The sequence below is a fragment of the Oncorhynchus tshawytscha genome, linkage group LG16 (genome assembly GCF_018296145.1).
Source record: "Oncorhynchus tshawytscha isolate Ot180627B linkage group LG16, Otsh_v2.0, whole genome shotgun sequence".
NCBI classification, from domain to species: domain Eukaryota; kingdom Metazoa; phylum Chordata; class Actinopteri; order Salmoniformes; family Salmonidae; genus Oncorhynchus; species Oncorhynchus tshawytscha.
The window spans coordinates 79,646,238-79,667,334 of record NC_056444.1 but is presented as its reverse complement, the minus strand read 5'-3'; the positions used below and the strand labels follow the sequence as shown (position 1 = coordinate 79,667,334).

Here is a 21,097-nt window from a genome sequence, read left to right as displayed (position 1 = left end):
TCCACCCTCCTCTCCTCTTTCTCTCCCCTCTCTTCCCTCCCCCTCCTCTTTCCTCTCCCCTCTCCTCTTTACCTCCCCTCCCCGTCTCTTTCTCTCCCCTCCCATCCTCCCCTCTTTCCTCCCTCTTTACTCTCCCCTCCCATCTCTCCCCTCTTTACTATCCCCTCCCATCTCTCCCCTCTTCCTCTCCCCTCCCATCTCTCCCCTTTCCTCTCCCCTCCCATCTGTCCCCTCTTTCCTCTCCCCTCCCATCTCTCCCCTCTTTCCTCTCCCCTCCCTCCTCCCCTCTTTCCTCTCCCTCCCATCTCTCCCTCTTTCTCTCCCCTCCCATCTCTCCCCTCTTTCCTCTCCCCTCCCATCTCTCCCCTCTTTAGTCTCCTTCCCATCTCTCCCTCTTTCCGCTCCCCTCCCATCCTCCCCTCTCCTCTCCCTCTTTCCTCTCCCCTCCCATCTCTCCCCTCCCATCTCTCCCTCTTTCCTCTCCCCTCCCATCTCTCCTCTCTTTCCTCTCCCCTCCCATCTGGGGTCTGGGCCTCCCCTCCCATCTCCTCTCTTTCCTCTCCTCCCATCTTCCTCCCTCTCCCTCCCATCTCTCCTCTTTCCTCTCCCCTCCCATCTCTCCTCTCTTTCCTCTCCCCTCCCATCTCTCCTCCCATCTCTCCTCTTTCCGCTCCCCTCCCATCTCTCCCCTCTTTCCTCTCCCTCTTTCCTCTCCCTCTCTTTCCTCTCCCCTCCCATCTCTCCTCTTGCCTCTTCCCATCTCTCTCTTTCCTGGGGTTCCCTCCCCTCCCATCTCTCCTCTCTTTCCTCTCCCCTCCCATCTCTCCTCTCTTTCCTCTCCCCTCCCATCTCTCCCTCTTTCCTCTCCCCTCCCATCTCTCCTCTCTTTCCCCTCCCCTCTCCCCTCTCTTTCCTCTCTCCCTCTCTCCTAAAAATCCTCTCTTTCCTCTCCTCTCTTTCCTCTCCCCTCCTCTCTTTCCTCTCCCCCCTCTCCTCTCTTTCCTCTCCCCTCTCCTCTCTTTCCTCTCCCCTCCCCTCTCTTTCCTCTCACCCCCCTTCCCTCTCTCCTCTCTTTCCTCTCCCCTCCCATCTCTCCTCTCTTTCCTCTCCCCTCCCATCTCTCCCTCTTTCCTCTCCCCTCCCCCTCCTCCCCATCTTTCTCCTCCCCCCTCCCCCTCCCATCTCCTCCCTCTCTCCCCTCTTTCCCCTCCCTCCCATCTCTCCCCTCTTTCCGCTCCCCTCCCATCTCTCCCCTCTTTCCTCTCCCCTCCCATCTCTCCCCTCTTTCCTCTCCCCTCCCATCTCTTCCCTCTCCTCCCTCTCCCTCTCTTTCCTCTCCCCTCCCATCTCTCCTCTCTTTTATCCCCTCCCATCTCTCCCCTCTTTCCCTCCCTCCCATCTCTCCCCTCTTTCCGCTCTCCCCTCCCCATCTCTCCCCTCTTTCCGCTATCCCCTCCCATCTCTCCCCTCTTTCCTCTCCCCTCCCATCTCTCCCCTCTTTCCTCTCCCCTCCCATCTCTCCCCTCTTTCCTCTCCCCTCCCATCTCTCCTCTCTTTCCTCTCCCCTCCCCTCCCATCTCTCCTCTCCCCTCCCTTTCCTCTCCCCTCCCATCTCTCCTCTCTTTCCTCTCCCCTCCCATCTCTCCTCTCTTTCCTCTCCCCTCCCATCTCTCCTCTCTTTCCTCTCCTCTCCCCTCTCATCTCTCCCCTCTTTCCTCTCCCCTCCCCTCTTTCCTCTCCCCTCCCATCTCTCCCTCTTTCCTCTCTCCTCTCTTTCCTCTCTTTCCTCTCCCCTCCCATCTCTCCCTCTCCTTTCCCTCCCATCTCTTTCCTCTCCCCTCTCATCCTCCCTCTTTCTACCTCCCTTTCCTCTCCCCCTCCCTTTACTCTCCCTCCCTTTCCTCTCCCCTCCCTTTCTCTCCCCTCCTTTCCTCTCCCCTCCCATCTCTCCTCCCTTTCTCCCCTCCCATCTCTCCCTCTCCTCCTCTCCCCTCCCATCTCCCCTCCCCTCTCCCCTCCCATCTCTCCCCTCCTTCCTCTCCCCTCCCATCTCTCCCTCCCTTTCCTCTCCCCTCCCTCTCCCTCTCTTTCCTCTCCCCTCCCATCTCCCCTCCCCTCGCTCTTTCCTCTCCCCTCCCATCTCTCCCCTCTTTCCTCTTTACTCTCCCCTCCCATCTCTCCCCTCTTTACTATCCCCTCCTTACTCCCCTCCCATCTCTCCCCTCTTTCCTCTCCCCTCCCATCTCTCCCTCTTTCCTCTCCCTTCCCATCTCTCCCCTCTTTCCTCTCCCCTCCCATCTCTCCCCTCTCTTTCCTCCCATCTCTCCCCTCTTTCCTCTCCCCTCCCATCTCTCCCCTCTTTCCTCTCCCCTCCCATCTCTCCTCTCTTTCCTCTCCCCTCCCATCTCTCCTCTCTTTCCTCTCCCCTCCCCCCTCCCATCTCTCCTCCCCCTCCCCCTCCCATCTCTCCCCTCTTTCCTCTCCCCTCCCATCTCTCCCTCTTTCCTCTCCCCTCCCATCTCTCCTCTCTTTCCTCTCCCCTCCCATCTCTCCTCTCTTTCCTCTCCCCTCTCCCTCTCTCCTCCCCCTCCCCCTCCCATCTCTCCCCTCTTTCCTCTCCCCTCCCATCTCTCCCCTCTTTCCTCTCCCCTCTTTCCTCTCCCCTCCCATCTCCTCTCTTTCCTCTCCCCTCCCATCTCTCCTCTCTTTCCTCTCCCCTCCCATCTCTCCTCTCTTTCCTCTCCCCTCCCATCTCTCCTCTCTTTCCTCTCCCCTCCCATCTCTCCCCTCTCCTTCCCCTCCCCCTCCCATCTCTCCTCTTTCCTCTCCCCTCCCATCTCTCCCCTCTTTCCTCCCCTCCCATCTCTCCCCTCTTTCCTCTCCCCTCCCATCTCTCCCCTCTTTCCTCTCCTCCCATCTCTCCCCTCTTTCCTCTCCCCTCCCATCTCTCCTCTTTCCTCTCCCCTCCCATCTCTCCCCTCTTTCCTCTCCCCTCCCATCTCTCCCTCTTTCCTCTCCCATCTCTCCCTCTTTCCTCTCCCATCTCCTCTTTCTCCCCTGCCATCTCTCCTCTCTTTCCTCTCCCTCCCATCTCTCCTCTCTTTCCTCTCCCCTCCCATCTCTCCCTCTTTCCTCTCCCCTCCCATCTCTCCTCTTTCCTCTCCCCTCCCATCTCTCCCTCTTTCCTCTCCCCTCCCATCTCTCCCTCTTTCTCTCTCCCCTCTCCTCTCTTTCCTCTCCCTCTCTCCCCTCTTTCCTCTCCCCTCTCTCCTCTCTTTCCTCTCCCCTCTCCTCTCTTTCCTCTCCCCCTCCTCTTTCTCTCCCCCTCCCATCTCTCCTCTCTTTCCTCTCCCCTCTCCCATCTCCCCTCCCCTCTTTCCTCTCCCCTCCCATCTCTCCCCTCTTTCCTCTCCCCTCCCATCTCTCCCCTCTTTCTATCCCCTCCCATCTCTCCCCTCTTTACTCTCCCCTCCCATCTCTCCCCTCTTTCCTCTCCCCTCCCATCTCTCCCCTCTTTCCTCTCCCCTCCCATCTCTCCCCTCTTTCCTCTCCCCTCCCATCTCTCCCCTCTTTCCTCTCCCCTCCCATCTCTCCCCTCTTTCCTCTCCCCTCCCATCTCTCCCCTCTTTCCTCTCCCCTCCCATCTCTCCCCTCTTTCTCTCCCCTCCCATCTCTCCCCTCTTTCCTCTCCCCTCCCATCTCTCCTCTCTTTCCTCTCCCCTCTTTCCTCTCCCCTCCCATCTCTCCCCTCCCATCTCTCCTCTCTTTCCTCTCCCCTCCCATCTCTCCTCTCTTTCCTCTCCCCTCCCATCTCTCCTCTCTTTCCTCTCCCCTCCCATCTCTCCTCTTTCCTCTCCCCTCCCATCTCTCCTCTTTCCCTCCCCTCCCATCTCTCCCTCTTTCCCTCCCATCTCTCCCTCTTTCCTCTCCCCCTCCCTCTCTCCTCCCCTCTCCCTCTTTCCTCTCCCCTCCCTCTCTCCCCTCTTTCCTCTCCCTCTCTTTCCTCTCCCCTCTTTCCTCTCCCCTCCCATCTCTCCCCTCTTTCCTCTCCCCTCCCATCTCCCCTCCCATCTCTCCTCTTTCCTCTCCCCTCCCATCTCTCCTCTCTTTCCTCTCTCTCCCCTCCCATCTCTCCTCTCTTTCCTCTCCCCTCCCATCTCTCCTCTCTTTCCTCTCCCCTCCCATCTCTCCTCTCTTTCCTCTCCCCTCCCATCTCTCCTCTCTTTCCTCTCCCCTCCCATCTCTCCTCTCTTTCCCCTCCCCCCTCTCTCCCTCTCTCCTCTTTCCTCTCCTCTCTTTCCTCTCCCCTCTCCCATCTCTCCTCCCATCTCTCCTCTCTTTCCTCTCCCCTCCCTCCCATCTCTCCCCTCTCTTTCCTCTCCCCTCCCATCTCTCCTCTCTTTCCTCTCCCCTCCCATCTCTCCTCTCTTTCCTCTCCCCTCCCATCTCTCCTCTCTTTCCTCTCCCCTCCCCTCCCATCTCTCTCCCCTCCCCCCCTCCCATCTCTCCTCCCATCTCTCCCCTCTTCCCTCCCCTCCCATCTCTCCCCTCTTTCCTCTCCCCTCCCATCTCTCTCCCCTCTTTCCTCTCCCCTCCCATCTCTCCCCTCTTTCCTCTCCCCCTCCCATCTCTTTCCTCTCCCATCTCTCCCTCTTTCCTCTCCCCTCCCATCTCTTTCTCTTTCCTCCCCTCCCATCTCTCCCCTCTTTCCCTCCCCTCCCCTCTCCCCTCTTTCCTCTCCCCTCCCATCTCTCCCCTCTTTCCCTCCCCCTTTCCTCTCCCCTCTTTCCTCTCTCCCATCTCTCCCCTCTTTCCCTCCCCTCCCCTCTCCCCTCTTTCCTCTCCCCTCCCTCTCTCCCTCTTTCCTCTCCCCTCCCCTCTTTCTCTCCTCTCCCTCCCTCTCTCCCTCTCCCCTCCCCTCTCTCCTCTCTTTCCTCTCCCCTCCCATCTCTCTCTTTCCTCTCCCCTCCCTCTTCCTCTCTTTCCCTCCTCTCCCCTCTCATCTCTCCCCTCTCTTCCTCCTCCCTCTTTCCTCTCCCCTCCCATCTCTCCTCTTTCCCTCCCTCTTTCCTCTCTCTTTCCTCTCCCCTCCCATCTCTCCTCTCTCCTCCCATTCCTCTCCCATCTCTCTCCTCTCCCATTCTCTCCCTCCCCTCTCCCCTCTTTCCTCTCCCATCTCTTTCCTCTCCCCTCTTTCCTCTCCCCTCTTTCCTCTCCCCTCTCCTCTCTCCACTCTTCTCCCCACAGAAATCCTGCTGCTCAGTGTTGTTGGCAGAACTGAGTCAGCGCTTCGGATCGCGTGGGGCAAACGCAGGCACAGAGACGTCAGAGAAGAGCAAAGCGTAAAGGATACGTTTCACTGGCTGGTTCCTAACACCACCATAGAGTTGGATATGCAAATAAGACTGTGTAAATCTGTCCCTGTCCTTGAGAGCAGCAGTATCTTCCCTATCACAGTGTATCTACAGCAATATGTTCTGTTTCATAACGTACCACACAGCTACCAAGTTCCCCACGTGTAAATACAATGGCTTGTTAGAGTATATTCTACTATAGATTCCACTCTGAAAAGGTATTATAGAAAACAGCAACAATAGCATTTCCTGTCCTCAGACGACATGGTCCATAGCAGAAATGAACTAACAAGTTGATACAGGCTGTTCAATGAACCTCCAGATGAATGTCATTGTAGGCCTATTTGTTGTTGATATGAACAGGTTTTTTTTGTACTGCCAAAATGTTGTACTAAATCACATCTGATTGGCTTTTAAGTTGTTTCATTAACTGTTCTGTGTAATGTTTAACTGTCTACCAAATAAATCCCTAGACATGATTTTAAGATGTTGGTTGTCACATGATTTCACGCCTAACCTCTCTCAAACTATTTGGATGGATAGAAAGCAAAGACAAAATGATACATTTCTTCTATGTTGCTTCTGGGAAGGAGGAATTAACATGCACTGTAGGTTTCATAACGTTTTTTTTTCTCCTTCGAGGGACGCAGTGTTGTGCCCAAAAACTCGCCCCTGCCAGAATTCCCCACTTTCACGTGAACCTGCACGAACTCAATTCTTCGACTTGCTTGCTAGTTGGAATTTTCTGATCACGTTGCTTACGCTGCATTTCATTTTATTTATTTTTTGCGGTGGAGGCACTGGTAATGTCTGCAGTTTTCCGTTTGGCTATTTGTTTCAAGTGTATTAGTCTATAAATAAATCTCTTTGCCAAATGTGTTATCTGTGCCATGTCTTATTCGACATTCTCTGCTAGGTGTTACGCACGCCTCTATGAAGAGGGAACGCAACACCCTGCTACAACTAAACTCTCTGTGAAGCGAAAAAGGTATGGACTGTAGGTGCAAGTAAGAATGACAACAGGCAGAATGTGGTACCGTTTACAAGGACTTTATTCCTTTACACGGTAATATGGGGAAAAGGGGCTGGACGGAACCAAAGCAAAGAAAGTAAATCTCAAAGCCCCCCCCTCTCCTATTTTACCTGCCTACCCACTACTTACCTAATTTAGCACCACCTGGTGCCCTAACCAAAATACAAGGGGTGGTCCGCCCAGGTCTTACCTAGTGTGTCTAGACAGCGAATATGCTACGGGTATATGTATGCCCGCGGGCCTCTTGCCTAAGCACTCCCTAGGTGCCTTCCCCTTCCCCCTGGGAACAAATGAAACAGAATATTAAACAATTTCAAACAAACTAAGAAACAAAAGGATGTCAAATAAGCTCTATCTGAGCAACAAACTCACAGAACATACCACTTTCCAGCAAAATCAACCTCTATCACAATCAATCTCAGCAATCCCTACCTCCAGCAAAATCTCTACCTCCAAAAAGATCTCCCTCCTGAACAGAACACTGGCTTTTATATAGCTTCTGAAGGAATGGGTAATTGGAGACAGCTGCGTCTTGAGGGGGCGGGGCCAGCTCTCCAATTAGCCATGGAGTCGACCAATCAGCTGCTTGAGGGATTTCGGGAAGCCATTTCCTGAAATAAACACATGTAAATACACAAACTACAACACATAATCTGGGGAACGTAACACTAGGCCTGTGTAAGGGCTGCATACTGGCGGCAGAGAAGTCAGACGAAGGAGAGCAAAAACTGTGTTTCCAAACGGCGCAGTTTAATAACAAAAGATCCACCGGAAAACAGATCAAATACTGGGTACATAACCTGACACACACCAGGACAGACGTGCACCTACAATCACCGACAAGGACATGAGGGGGAACAGAGGGTAAAATACACAACATGTGATTGATGGGATTGAAACCAGGTGTGATGGAAGATAAGACAAAACCAACGGAAAATGAAAAGAGGATCAGCGATGGCTAGAAGGTCGGTGACTTCGACCGCCGAACGCCGCCCGAACAAGGAGAGGGACCGACTTCGGCGGAAGTCGTGACAGCCTGGCACACTTCAGAATCATTTTGGTAGCTCATATTGACCAGTAGTGTGTGCCACAGAGAGCACAATTACAGTATAAAGAAACAAACTTTTATTTTAGGAACATTTTGTAATGTTTAAGAAAATTATGATAATACACAAATATTATCACACAATGACACAAAAACATCACAGAAAGTTAATTTTGTTAACAAACATTAAATAAGAAATACAAATGTTGATCTTTGCATAATAAGATATAAAATGACAATAAATCAAATAGAAAAATAAATAACATAAACAAATATTGGAAAGCTGCAACAGCTCGACTGAACATTTAGTCCACATTTTATGGACATTTTCCCAGGTGATACCGTCGCCTGGAACTCAGGTGATACCGTCGCCTGGAACTCAGGTGATACCGTCGCCTGGAACTCAGGTGATACCGCCGCCTGGAACTCAGGTGATACCGAACTCAGGTGCCTGGAACTCAGGTGATACCGTCGCCTGGAACTCAGGTGATACCGTCGCCTGGAACTCAGGTGATACCGTCGCCTGGAACTCAGGTGATACCGCCGCCTGGAACTCAGGTGATACCGTCGCCTGGAACTCAGGTGATACCGTCACCTGGAACTCAGGCGATACTGCCGCCTGGAACTCAGGTGATACCGTCGCCTGGAACTCAGGTGATACCGTCGCCTGGAACTCAGGTGATACCGTCGCCTGGAACTCAGGCGATACTGCCACCTGGAACTCAGGTGATACCGCCGCCTGGAACTCAGGTGATACCACCTGGAACTCAAGCCTAACCTCGTCCTGACAGGCAGTGCAGACATAATCCTATAAAGATGGGATGGTTTTCATACAGGACTAGTGGAACCATCGTGGGCAGCGTTCACAACCAATCTGTAATGTATGATGAAAAAGTATGATGAAAAATGTTAATATATTAAAAAGAAAAATACATTTTCTTGAATTACAATTATTTCATTATCAGACAAAGCTGATGATATTACCTCTAGAAACATTACTGCTAATACAAATTTGTGCTCCTAAAAATGTGCCTTTTAGAAGTGAACAAGCAATTACCCAGTTAGTCTTCCTCATTATTGTTCACCTCCCCACAGGTCATCTAGCAAAACATAATGTCAAGTAGTCTATACATCTTTACATGTATTTTACTGAGCAAACGGAACAAGGGAATAGTATTAGGTTTCTTGTAACATAATTATTTAAATACATACGTTTTAGTGGCCATCTAGTCAGAAGTTGGATCAAAGATAACCTTGAAAGATCCATATAAATGTATTATCTACAATTATATTCAATTAGAAATTGAACATAGCAGTGTTTTGGAGGAGAGTGACCGCTATTTCTTCTCTCATGATGTTAACATCTTTGTCCGTATTTGAAAAGATTATCGACTCCTCCTTCAGAACACATTCAGCAAACTGGGGAAAAATGTGATGGGCATTTCAGTTTTCCCCAACAAAATGATGTTACACTTAAGATTCAAATTTGCAAGTATACAACGATACAGCTATAATATAAATTGACAGTTCTGTTTTGCCTTTTAGTCAGTATACTTTCAGCAGGTTAATTGTACATTACTTGTACTCTCATACTTACTTTCAAGGCAAAGACCCCACAAGAAGTAACATCTTGTTGACATGGGTGAGGAAGGGTACCACACACCCTTCTGGAGATATTTACACCCCTTCTTCATATATGCTGATAAAAGTACAGCATTTTGAAACACTTTATTGATTACAATATAGAGATTAATAACAGAGGGGAATCTGAGAATGCAGTGACTCCAGCAGGGTGTGAGTTGAAGTAGTCAAATCTGGAGCTGACAAAGGGCTGGGACGTAAATGACATGTGATCATCTGGGATTATCTAACATCTGAGAATGGGCAGGCATTCCCTCGGATGAAGAGCATCTCCGTCTTGCTGATTATGTGCTGTCATCCAGGTGGAAATGTCACCTGCATATCTGATGGAGGAAAAGAGATAAGAGATAAGTTGAGTGTCCTGTGAATATGTTTTTGTATATGTACTGTACATGTATGTGTGTATATATATTTTTTTGTGTATTTTAATTTCTATTATTATTATCATTGTGTTTTGTGGTTGAGGGGTGGGGGGGGAGACTGATGGGGATGGTGGAGGGGCTGGGGGTGTCCTATTGAGGGTTGATGGTGGAGGTGCTGGGGTGTCCTATTGAGGGTTGATGGTGGAGGTGCTGGGGGTGTCCTATTGAGGGTTGATGGTGGAGGTGCTGGGGGTGTCCTATTGAGGGTTGATGGTGGAGGTGCTGGGGGTGTCCTATTGGGGGTTGATGGTGGAGGTGCTGGGGTGTCCTATTGAGGGTTGATGGTGGAGGTGCTGGGGGTGTCCTATTGAGGGTTGATGGTGGAGGGGCTGGGGGTGTCCTATTGAGGGTTGATGGTGGAGGTGCTGGGGTGTCCTATTGAGGGTTGATGGTGGAGGTGCTGGGGGTGTCCTATTGAGGGTTGATGGTGGAGGTGCTGGGGGTGTCCTATTGGGGGTTGATGGGGATGGTGGAGGTGCTGGGGGTGTCCTATTGAGGGTTGATGGTGGAGTGGCTGGGGGTGTCCTATTGAGGGTTGATGGTGGAGGTGCTGGGGGTGTCCTATTGGGGGTTGATGGGGATGGTGGAGGTGCTGGGGGTGTCCTATTGAGTGTTGATGGGGATGGTGGAGGTGCTGGGGGTGTCCTATTGAGGGTTGATGGGGATGGTGGAGGTGTCCTATTGAGGGTTGATGGGGAAGGTGGAGGTGCTGGGGTGTCCTATTGAGGGTTGATGGGGATGGTGGAGGTGTCCTATTGAGGGTTGATGGGGATGGTGGAGGTGTTCTATTGAGGGTGAAGGGACCTGTTGGGGAGGGGATTCTTCATGGAGGCACATTCAGTCATAGTTTTGTTTATTATATTATTATACATGTATTTATTTAAAGATAACCTTGAAAGAGCCATATAAAGGCCATGCTCATGAAGAAACAGGACTGACCACCCCTGGTCTCAATCCTCTTCCTCCTCCTCCTCAATCCTCCACATCCCCCAATGGTGTCCTTCTGCATCTGCAGTGAAAGGTGGCCAACCTACAGCGGTGTTTGTCAGACCATGAAACTTCCGAAAATCGCTCTTCTCACGAAAACGGTAGGCACTTACTCAGTCGAACAGTTTGGCTACACTAATATGACCCCACCTATAGAAAGAAGAGACTTTCATGAACACGATGATGTTCTCTGTTTTGCTCTATGACCCCCCCCCCCACAAGCATCACAGAACTCGTCTGAAGTCAATCTGCCAACTTCTGTCTGTAGCGTCGGAACAGAGCACACTAATGTGACCCATCTATGGAAAGGTGAGACTGACACCAACATGTACAGTACCATTAATGTACCATTAATGTGATGACTGCTATTTATCTATTAATTACCTACTTAGGTTTAATTATTACTTGATTTAAATTCATCATGTAACAATTAATTAATTAGGAATTTGGGGCACCACGGGAACAGTTGCTTACCGAGTTACTATCTCCCGAATTAAACTCCAAAGAGGATCTAAATATCTCTTACATCAATAACAGTCAATTATGAATTATTACCTCATCAGCCTCATTCTGAATGTCGCATAATCCTTTGATATCTGCATCAAACCCTAACCTATGTGATGAATCAGCGATATACAAATTGGCTTAGTTATTTATTTACTAAATCATCACACGTAATACGTAAACACACACAGCATAGGTTATTGATTACCTACCTAATAAAATGAAAACAGGTCTCTAGTGGACTAACAAAAGTATGACTGTTCGGTTACACAATGGAAAGGGGGTGGGGTATGTAAGAAGAGGGAGAGACAGAGTCAACTTCTCGTACATACATTTGGAAGCTACGCTCACGGGAATATGAATACTTTCAACATGAACGACCGCTCATTCGGAAAAGAAATGCAACATATATTTATGCATCGATTTCTTTCTCTGTTGTCTCTCTGTTGAAACCACTCGACCCGTCTATGAGAAGTGGTTAAATGTAAGTCTCTGATAGTCCACGAGAGGTCACAATGTCCTTAGTTGTAGACTTATTTTGTTCTGAAGTGTTCGTTAGATAGATACTTCAGATGTACCACACAGTGTTCAGAGGGATCTGTCCTTCACTCTCGTCAGCTGCAGACAGTGCATGTTTACAAAGTTTCTCACCCTTTCAACATGTGGACCACGGCCTCACATTCTCTGGTCTCAATGGTTGATTATTCATCCATTATCTCATTTAGAAGGCTAACATCACATCATATCTTCACACAAGTATTGTCATACTTAATCTTATATTTTATACAACATTTAGATGCAAACCTGACAACTAGACCCCTCAGTTATATGGTTATACCATCCTTTTAATGACATCACAAAACAATAAACACTTTGACAGGATTGTTCTTTCAATCCCCACTGACCATTTCCCACATTCTTCATGTTATTAATATTGGTTCATTATCTACTTTTGGATATTGGAGTTCTGGCGACAAAGTCTCTCTGTGTAACAAAGGATTTTCAGGCTTCCATTTCTGCAGAGCCAAAGGGAGAGTTTCTGCAAGGTATTTCAGTCATAAAACAGGCCCAACTCCCCCCCTCTCCCTCTCCTCAACCAAAGAAAGAGTAATGACACACCCTTTGCCTTGATGACAGCTTTGCACACTCTTGGCATTCTCTCAACCAGCTTCATGAGGTAGTTACCTGGAATGCATTTCAATTAACATGCGTCTTCGTAATTTGTGGAATTTCTTTTCTTCTTAATGCATTTGAGCCAATCAGTTTTGTTGTGACAAGGTAGGGGTGGTATACAGAAGAAAGCACTATTTGGTAAAAGACCAAGTCCATATTATGGCAAGAACAGCTCAAATAAGCAAAGAGAAATGACAGTCCGTCATTACTTTAAGACATGAAGGTCAGTCAATCCGGAAAATATCAAGAACTTTGAACGTTTCTTCAACTGCAGTCGCAAAAACCATAGATGAAACTGGCTGTCATGATTTATTTAGAATTCAAGGCACATTGAACCAGCTGGTTACCACAGCATTCTGCAGCAATACACCATCCCTTCTGGTTTGCACTAAGTGGGACTATCATGTGTTTTTCAACAGGACAATGACCCAACACAGCTCCAGGCTGTATAAGGGTTCTTTGACTAAGAAGGAAAGTGATGGAGTGCTGCATCAGATGACCTGGCCTCTACAATCACCCGACCTCAACCCAATTGAGATGGTTTTGGATGAGTTGGACTGCAGTGAACAAGTGCTCAGCATATGTGTACTCCTTCAAGACTATTGGAAAAGTATTTTGAGAGAATGCCAAGAGTGTACACCAAAGCTGTCAAGGACAAGGGTGGCTACTTTGAAGAATCTAAAATCAAAAATATATTTTGATTTGTTTAACACTTTTTTGGTCACTACTTGATTCCATATGTGTTATTTCATTGTTTTGATGTTATAAAGGCACAAGGCAAGACCCAGATGCAGACACGGGAGGCAGATGGTTTGAGTCTTTGATATTTATTAATCAATCCAAAAGGTCAAAACCAGTTCAGAGTCCAGGAGGTAGAGAGTGGCATGCAGGCTCGAGGTCAGGGCAGGCAGAATGGTCAGGCAGGTGAGTACAGAGTCCAGGAGGTACAGAGTGGCATGCAGGCTCGAGGTCAGGGCAGGCAGAATTGTCATGCAGGCGGTAACGGAGTCCAGAAAACAGGCAAGGGTCAAAACCGGGAGGACTAGCAAAAAGAGAATAGAACCAGGAGTACGGGAAAACACGCTTGTTGACTTGAAAGACATACAAGACGAACTGGCACAGATAGACAGGAAATACAGGGATAAATACACTGGGGGAAATAAGCGACACCTGGAGGGTGTGGAGACAATCACAAGGACAGGTGAAACAGATCAGGGTGTGACAGATGTCTTCACTATTATTTTACAATGTAGAACATAGTAAAAATAAAGAAAAACCCTTGAATGAGTAGGTGTGTCCAAACTTTGACTGGTACTGTACATTTGTGTTAGTGAGTCTTGTTAGGCCCACAAGCCCAACAAGAGTCGTCTAAAGGTAGCCCTGGTACCAGTTTTAAATGATGGAAGTATACTGTATGTAATTCGTTTACTCCCTGTTTCTCTCAAATATAGGACAGACACTTACTTTTGATGTATTATTTGTCTCTGTTATTCAATGTGCTTCTATGGGATAATAGCAGTAAACGGTTCTTTAATACATACGTGTTTTGAGAAACTCATAGTTAAACATTTATGTAGCTGCTATTCATCCAAATTGCCACTGGGGGTCGCTGTTGTATTTCTACTGAGAGCACCATCTGGGGGCACTACATCCTATGATCTAGTGCTGCTGATACCCTCTCTTATTCATTATGATTTAAAAGATAATTGATCCTAGATCAGCACTCCTACTCCGGGATGCTTTGTGAATATTGCCTTTCTTTTAGATAATTTAAAGGTGTTCTTGCTTTTAATGTTAAAGTTTATTTCAAGGCGACATTGATATACTGTAGTAAAAAAAAACGTGAAGAAAACAATTTACGAATTGACCGTAAAAAGAATAATCTGAGGTCATTTTGATTGGATTTCTCTAGTCTCAGGTTGCTATTGGTGGAATTTACAATGATACTTTAACTATTGATTAGTTACTATCTGTTACACATTCTCAGGAATGGAAGTGAACAGTAGAACCTCATTAGAGGGAGACGCTTTGCAAGTCTTATTGTCTGAGTATAGGCTGAAGGACAGTGCTCAAACCCTGTTTCACATATGCGCTATATATTAGATGCAATATGATGAATTCTAAGGTACAAATGAGTAATAGTCTCCTTAATGTTTGCAGTAAATGTGCTACCCTACGGATGTCCCCCCTACAGTACGCACTTACACAGTCAGTGAAGATGCATTAACTGGGACAGCTACACAAAGGCCTTGTGTACACTTTCTACTGAAACTAATTGTAACAATAGAATAGTCTGTTGGAAATAGTGTATACACAGCGAAAATAGTCCCCTACCCTACAGTACCTACCTACTTTCAAAGTAAGTCATTCAGGACATTTAGCCCCACCTGACCCTCAATCGAGTATTTCTATTTTTTAAAAATTGAAAGGAAACGTAAGTCCTCTATGACCTGAATTTGAGAGAGTCTGAATATTGATTATTATGAATGTGGAAAATACGGGAATTTAGTTTGGTATGATGAAATTGAACAAGATAGTTCACCAATATGAACTCACTGCTATGTTTGAAAACAACCAGTTCTTCAGGCTTTTATATGTCATCAAAATTCCTGTTGCAACGTGGGCCATGGTCCCGCAACAAATACAGCTTTATTCCTTGACTGTGCTGTGTCCTGTTGAACAACTTTCTGTCTACACTACCTCTCAAGTCCTCAAAGGTTATATTATCGACGAGACTCACGTTAATTTTCTTTTCGGTTCAAAGGAAAGATGCATAAAATTCTCTCTCTATTTCACACACACTCTCATGCTCACTGAGCAGTGGCATAGATTTCCTCTGCAGATTTCTGCCTGTGCGGTAGCCTTAGGCGTGTCGATGCGATCAGAATTAGACATTCTAATGGACGTGTCATCACTTTGAAGTAGTGCTGGAGACCTTGGAGTCTGGGTTTCCCTTGGATCTGCCAGGCAGTCCGTGCATTGATCCTCCTCAATTTGATTGACTTTGACACACTCTTTCTCTCTCTCCCTCTAAGCTCTTCCTGACAGCATGGAGTAATAACCTCTTCCTGACAGCATGGTGTAATAACCTCTTCCTGACAGCATGGAGAAATAACCTCTTCCTGACAGCATGGTGTAATAACCTCTTCCTGACAGCATGGAGAAATAACCTCTTCCTGACAGCATGGTGTAATAACCTCTTCCTGACAGCATGGTGTAATAACCTTCCTGACAGCATGGTGTAATAACCTCTTCCTGACAGCATGGAGTAATAACCTCTTCCTGACAGCATGGAGAAATAAACTCTTCCTGACAGCATGGTGTATGTAATAACCTCTTCCTGACAGCATGGTGTAATAACCTTCCTGACAGCATGGTGTAATAACCTCTTCCTGACAGCATGGTGTAATATCCTCTTCCTGACAGCATGGTGTAATAACCTCTTCCTGACAGCATGGTGTAATAACCTCTTCCTGACAGCATGGTGTAATAACCTCTTCCTGACAGCATGGAGTAATAACCTCTTCCTGACAGCATGGTGTAATAACCTCTTCCTGACAGCATGGTGTAATAACCTCTTCCTGACAACATGGTGTAATAACCTCTTCCTGACAGCATGGTGTAATAACCTTCCTGACAGCATGGTGTAATAACCTCTTCCTGACAGCATGGTGTAATAACCTCTTCCTGACAGCATGGAGTAATAACCTCTTCCTGACAGCATGGTGTAATAACTCTTCCTGACAGCATGGTGTAATAACCTCTTCCTGACAGCATGGTGTAATAACCTTCCTGACAGCATGGTGTAATAACCTCTTCCTGACAGCATGGTGTAATAACCTCTTCCTGACAGCATGGTGTAATAACCTCTTCCTGACAGCATGGTGTAATAACCTCTTCCTGACAGCATGGTGTAATAACCTCTTCCTGACAGCATGGTGTAATAACCTCTTCCTGACAGCATGGTGTAATAACCTTCCTGACAGCATGGTGTAATAACCTCTTCCTGACAGCATGGTGTAATAACCTCTTCCTGACAGCATGGTGTAATAACCTCTTCCTGACAGCATGGTGTAATAACCTCTTCCTGACAGCATGGTGTAATAACCTCTTCCTGACAGCATGGTGTAATAACCTCTTCCTGACAGCATGGTGTAATAACCTCTTCCTGACAGCATGGTGTAATAACCTCTTCCTGACAGCATGGTGTAATAACCTCTTCCTGACAGCATGGTGTAATAACCTCTTCCTGACAGCATGGTGTAATAACTCTTCCTGACAGCATGGTGTAATAACCTCTTCCTGACATCATGGTGTAATAACCTCTTCCTGACAGCATGGAGTAATAACCTCTACCTGACAGCATGGTGTAATAACCTCTTCCTGACAGCATGGCGTAATAACCTCTTCCTGACAGCATGGAGTAATAACCTCTTCCTGACATCATGGTGTAATAACCTCTTCCTGACAGCATGGAGTAATAACCTCTACCTGACAGCATGGTGTAATAACCTCTTCCTGACAGCATGGTGTAATAACCTCTTCCTGACAGCATGGTGTAATAACCTCTTCCTGACAGCATGGTGTAATAACCTCTTCCTGACAGCATGGTGTAATAACCTCTTCCTGACAGCATGTGTAATAATAACCTCATCCTGACAGCATGGTGTAATAACCTCTTCCTGACAGCATGGTTTAATAACCTCTTCCTGACAGCATGGTGTAATAACCTCTTCCTGACAGCATGGTGTAATAACCTCTTCCTGACAGCATGGTGTAATAACCTTCCTGACAACATGGTGTAATAACCTCTTCCTGACAGCATGGTGTAATAACCTCTTCCTGACAGCATGGTGTAATATCCTCTTCCTGACAACATGGTGTAATAATCTCCTCCTGACAGCATGGTGTAATAACCTCTTCCTGACAGCATGGTGTAATAACCTCTTCCTGACAGCATGGTTTAATAACCTCTTCCTGACAGCATGGTGTAATAACCTCTTCCTGACAGCATGGAGTAATAACCTCTTCCTGACAGCATGGTATAATAACTCTTCCTGACAGCATGGTGTAATAACCTCTTCCTGACAGCATGGTGTAATAACCTCATCCTGACAGCATGGTTTAATAACCTCTTCCTGACAGCATGGTGTAATAACTCTTCCTGACAGCATGGTGTAATAACCTCTTCCTGACAGCATGGTGTAATAACATGGTGTAATAACCTCTTCCTGACAGCATGGTGTAATAACCTCATCCTGACAGCATGGTGTAATAACCTCTTCCTGACAGCATGGTGTAATAACCTCTTCCTGACAGCATGGTGTAATAACCTCTTCCTGACAGCATGGTGTAATAACTCTTCCTGACAGCATGGTGTAATAACCTCTTCCTGACAGCATGGTGTAATAACCTCTTCCTGACAGCATGGTGTAATAACCTCTTCCTGACAGCATGGTGTAATAACCTCTTCCTGACAGCATGGTGTAATAACCTCTTCCTGACAGCATGGAGTAATAACCTCTTCCTGACATCATGGTATAATAACCTCTTCCTGACAGCATGGTGTAATAACCTCTTCCTGACAGCATGGTGTAATAACCTCTTCCTGACAGCATGGTGTAATAACCTCTTCCTGACAGCATGGTGTAATAACCTCTTCCTGACAGCATGGTGTAATAACCTCTTCCTGACAGCATGGTGTAATAACCTCTTCCTGACAGCATGGTGTAATAACCTCTTCCTGACAGCATGGAGTAATAACCTCTTCCTGACATCATGGTATAATAACCTCTTCCTGACAGCATGGTGTAATAACCTCTTCCTGACAGCATGGTGTAATAACCTCTTCCTGACAGCATGGTGTAATAACCCCCTGACAGCATGGTGTAATAACCTCTTCCTGACAGCATGGAGTAATAACCTCTTCCTGACAGCATGGAGTAATAACCTCTTCCTGACAGCATGGTGTAATAACAGTATTTCCTTACTGACAGCATGGTGTAATAACCTCTTCCTGACAGCATGGTGTAATAACCTCTTCCTGACAGCATGGTGTAATAACCCTTCCTGACAGCATGGTGTAATAACCTCTTCCTGACAGCATGGTGTAATAACCTCTTCCTGACAGCATGGTGTAATAACCTCTTCCTGACAGCATGGTGTAATAACCTCTTCCTGACAGCATGGTGTAATAACCTCTTCCTGACAGCATGGTGTAATAACCTCTTCCTGACAGCATGGTGTAATAACCTCTTCCTGACAGCATGGTGTAATAACCTCTTCCTGACAGCATGGTGTAATAACCTCTTCCTGACAGCATGGTGTAATAACCTCTTCCTGACAGCATGGTGTAATAACCTCTTCCTGACAGCATGGTGTAATAACCTCTTCCTGACAGCATGGTGTAATAACCTCTTCCTGACAGCATGGTGTAATAACCTCTTCCTGACAGCATGGTGTAATAACCTCTTCCTGACAGCATGGTGTAATAACCTCTTCCTGACAGCATGGTGTAATAACCTCTTCCTGACAGCATGGTGTAATAACCTCTTCCTGACAGCATGGTGTAATAACCTCTTCCTGACAGCATGGTGTAATAACCTCTTCCTGACAGCATGGTGTAATAACCTCTTCCTGACAGCATGGTGTAATAACCTCTTCCTGACAGCATGGTGTAATAACCTCTTCCTGACAGCATGGTGTAATAACCTCTTCCTGACAGCATGGTGTAATAACCTCTTCCTGACAGCATGGTGTAATAACCTTCCTGACAGCATGGTGTAATAACCTCTTCCTGACAGCATGGAGTAATAACCTCTTCCTGACAGCATGGTGTAATAACTTCTTACTGACAGTATGGAGTAATAACCTCTTCCTGACAGCATGGAGTAATAACCTCTTCCTGACAGCATGGAGTAATAACCTCTTCCTGACAGCATGGAGTAATAACCTCTTACTGACAGTATGGAGTAATAACCTCTTACTGACAGTATGGAGTAATAACCTCTTCCTGACAGCATGGTGTAATAACCTCTTCCTGACAGCATGGTGTAATAACCTCTTCCTGACAGCATGGAGTAATAACCTCTTCCTGACAGCATGGAGTAATAACCTCTACCCGACAGCATGGTGTAATAACCTCTTCCTGACAGCATGGTGTAATAACCTCTTCCTGACAGCATGGTGTAATAACCTCTTACTGACAGTATGGAGTAATAACCTCTTCCTGACAGCATGGTGTAATAACCTCTTCCTGACAGCATGGAGTAATAACCTCTTCCTGACAGCATGGAGTAATAACCTCTACCCGACAGCATGGTGTAATAACCTCTTCCTGACAGCATGGTGTAATAACCTTCCTGACAGCATGGTGTAATAACCTCTTACTGACGGTATGGAGTAATAACCTCTTCCTGACAGCATGGCGTAATAACCTCTTCCTGACAGCATGGAGTAATAACCTCTTCCTGACATCATGGTGTAATAACCTCTTCCTGACAGCATGGAGTAATAACCTCTACCTGACAGCATGGTGTAATAACCTCTTCCTGACAGCATGGCGTAATAACCTCTTCCTGACAGCATGGAGTAATAACCTCTTCCTGACAGCATGGTGTAATAACCTCTTACCTGACAGCATGGTGTAATAACCTCTTACCTGACAGCATGGAGTAATAACCTCTTCCTGACAGTATGGAGTAATAACCTCTTACCTGACAGCATGGTGTAATAACCTCTTCCTGACAGCATGGTGTAATAACCTCTTCCTGACAGCATGGTGTAATAACCTCTTCCTGACAGCATGGAGTAATAACCTCTTCCTGACAGCATGGTGTAATAACCTTCCTGACAGCATGGTGTAATAACCTCTTCCTGACAGCATGGAGTAATAACCTCTTCCTGACAGCATGGAGTAATAACCTCTACCTGACAGCATGGTGTAATAACCTCTTCCTGACATCGCCAGCTAACCTCTCAAATGGTCAGGGGACCATGATCCACTGTTCTGTTGGTCATCTATGAGGGAGTGTGGACCAAAGTGCAGGCCGTTAGGTAAGTAGGTGCCACACACACACACACACACACACACACACACACACACACACACACACACACACACACACACACACACACACACACACACACACACACACAGCCTAGTTGTCAGACTGTCTGCCCCTTTGATCCTAGCCCAATAGGTCCATCAAATAGATCAGTAAGGATCACATAGGTGTAAACAACAGGGTGAGAGCTTCTTGGCCCAGAATAAACCATTCAACAAGACTTGACTAGTGGCTCTGGCCCATTCCAAGAAGACCCTGTTTGTGTGTCCCAAATGACATCCTATGCTCTAGTTAGCTACATTTGCCAAGGACCCATAAGTCTCTGGTCAAAAGCAATAGGGTGTCATTTTTGACATAGCTAGTGACAAAGCAGGAACAGAATGTTATATTTGTTACCAAGGTTACCCTATTCCGTACATGACAGCAACAAGCCTGTCTCCCACACACTGCACCTTGTACAGTAGACTGAGTAGTCATTGATTTAGCTGTACAGTAGACTGAGTAGTCATTGATTTAGCTGTACAGTAGACTGAGTAGTCATTGATTTAGCTGTGTTTAGGCCTTGAATTATGATGAGTCTACGCCTTGGCATAACAATATCTTGGGATTTGTACTGTTGTCATGGCGATGACAGGCAATGATTCAGGCACACATGGCAACCTTTTTCCACCCAGGAAAATCTGAGGAGCTTCCACGATGATGTGCATCTCCTGATTGGTTTTCGAGGACACCTATAACTGCACCATTGTTAAGCTTTATCTTGGTATTTTCAATAAATACTGCATTCTCTTAGTGGTTATCCTGGCCTCAGCCATATCACAAACCACTGTTCTCCAAACCACTCAGACTGTGGAGTGGATCCCATTGTCGGT

General features: G+C 47.0%; 1 protein-coding gene across 1 annotated transcript in view; it reads left to right on the top strand.

Annotated features, from left to right (window-relative positions):
• The window catches only part of LOC112215252 (probable glutamate receptor), a 28,690-nt gene extending 22,857 nt beyond the window's left edge, over positions 1-5,833 (top strand). The window contains exon 10 of the mRNA XM_042299728.1: positions 5,248-5,833. Coding sequence (XP_042155662.1) covers positions 5,248-5,346 — 99 coding nt within the window. The 3' untranslated portion in view covers positions 5,347-5,833. The remainder of the gene's footprint in view (positions 1-5,247) is intronic.
• Positions 5,834-21,097: the final 15,264 nt, after the last annotated feature.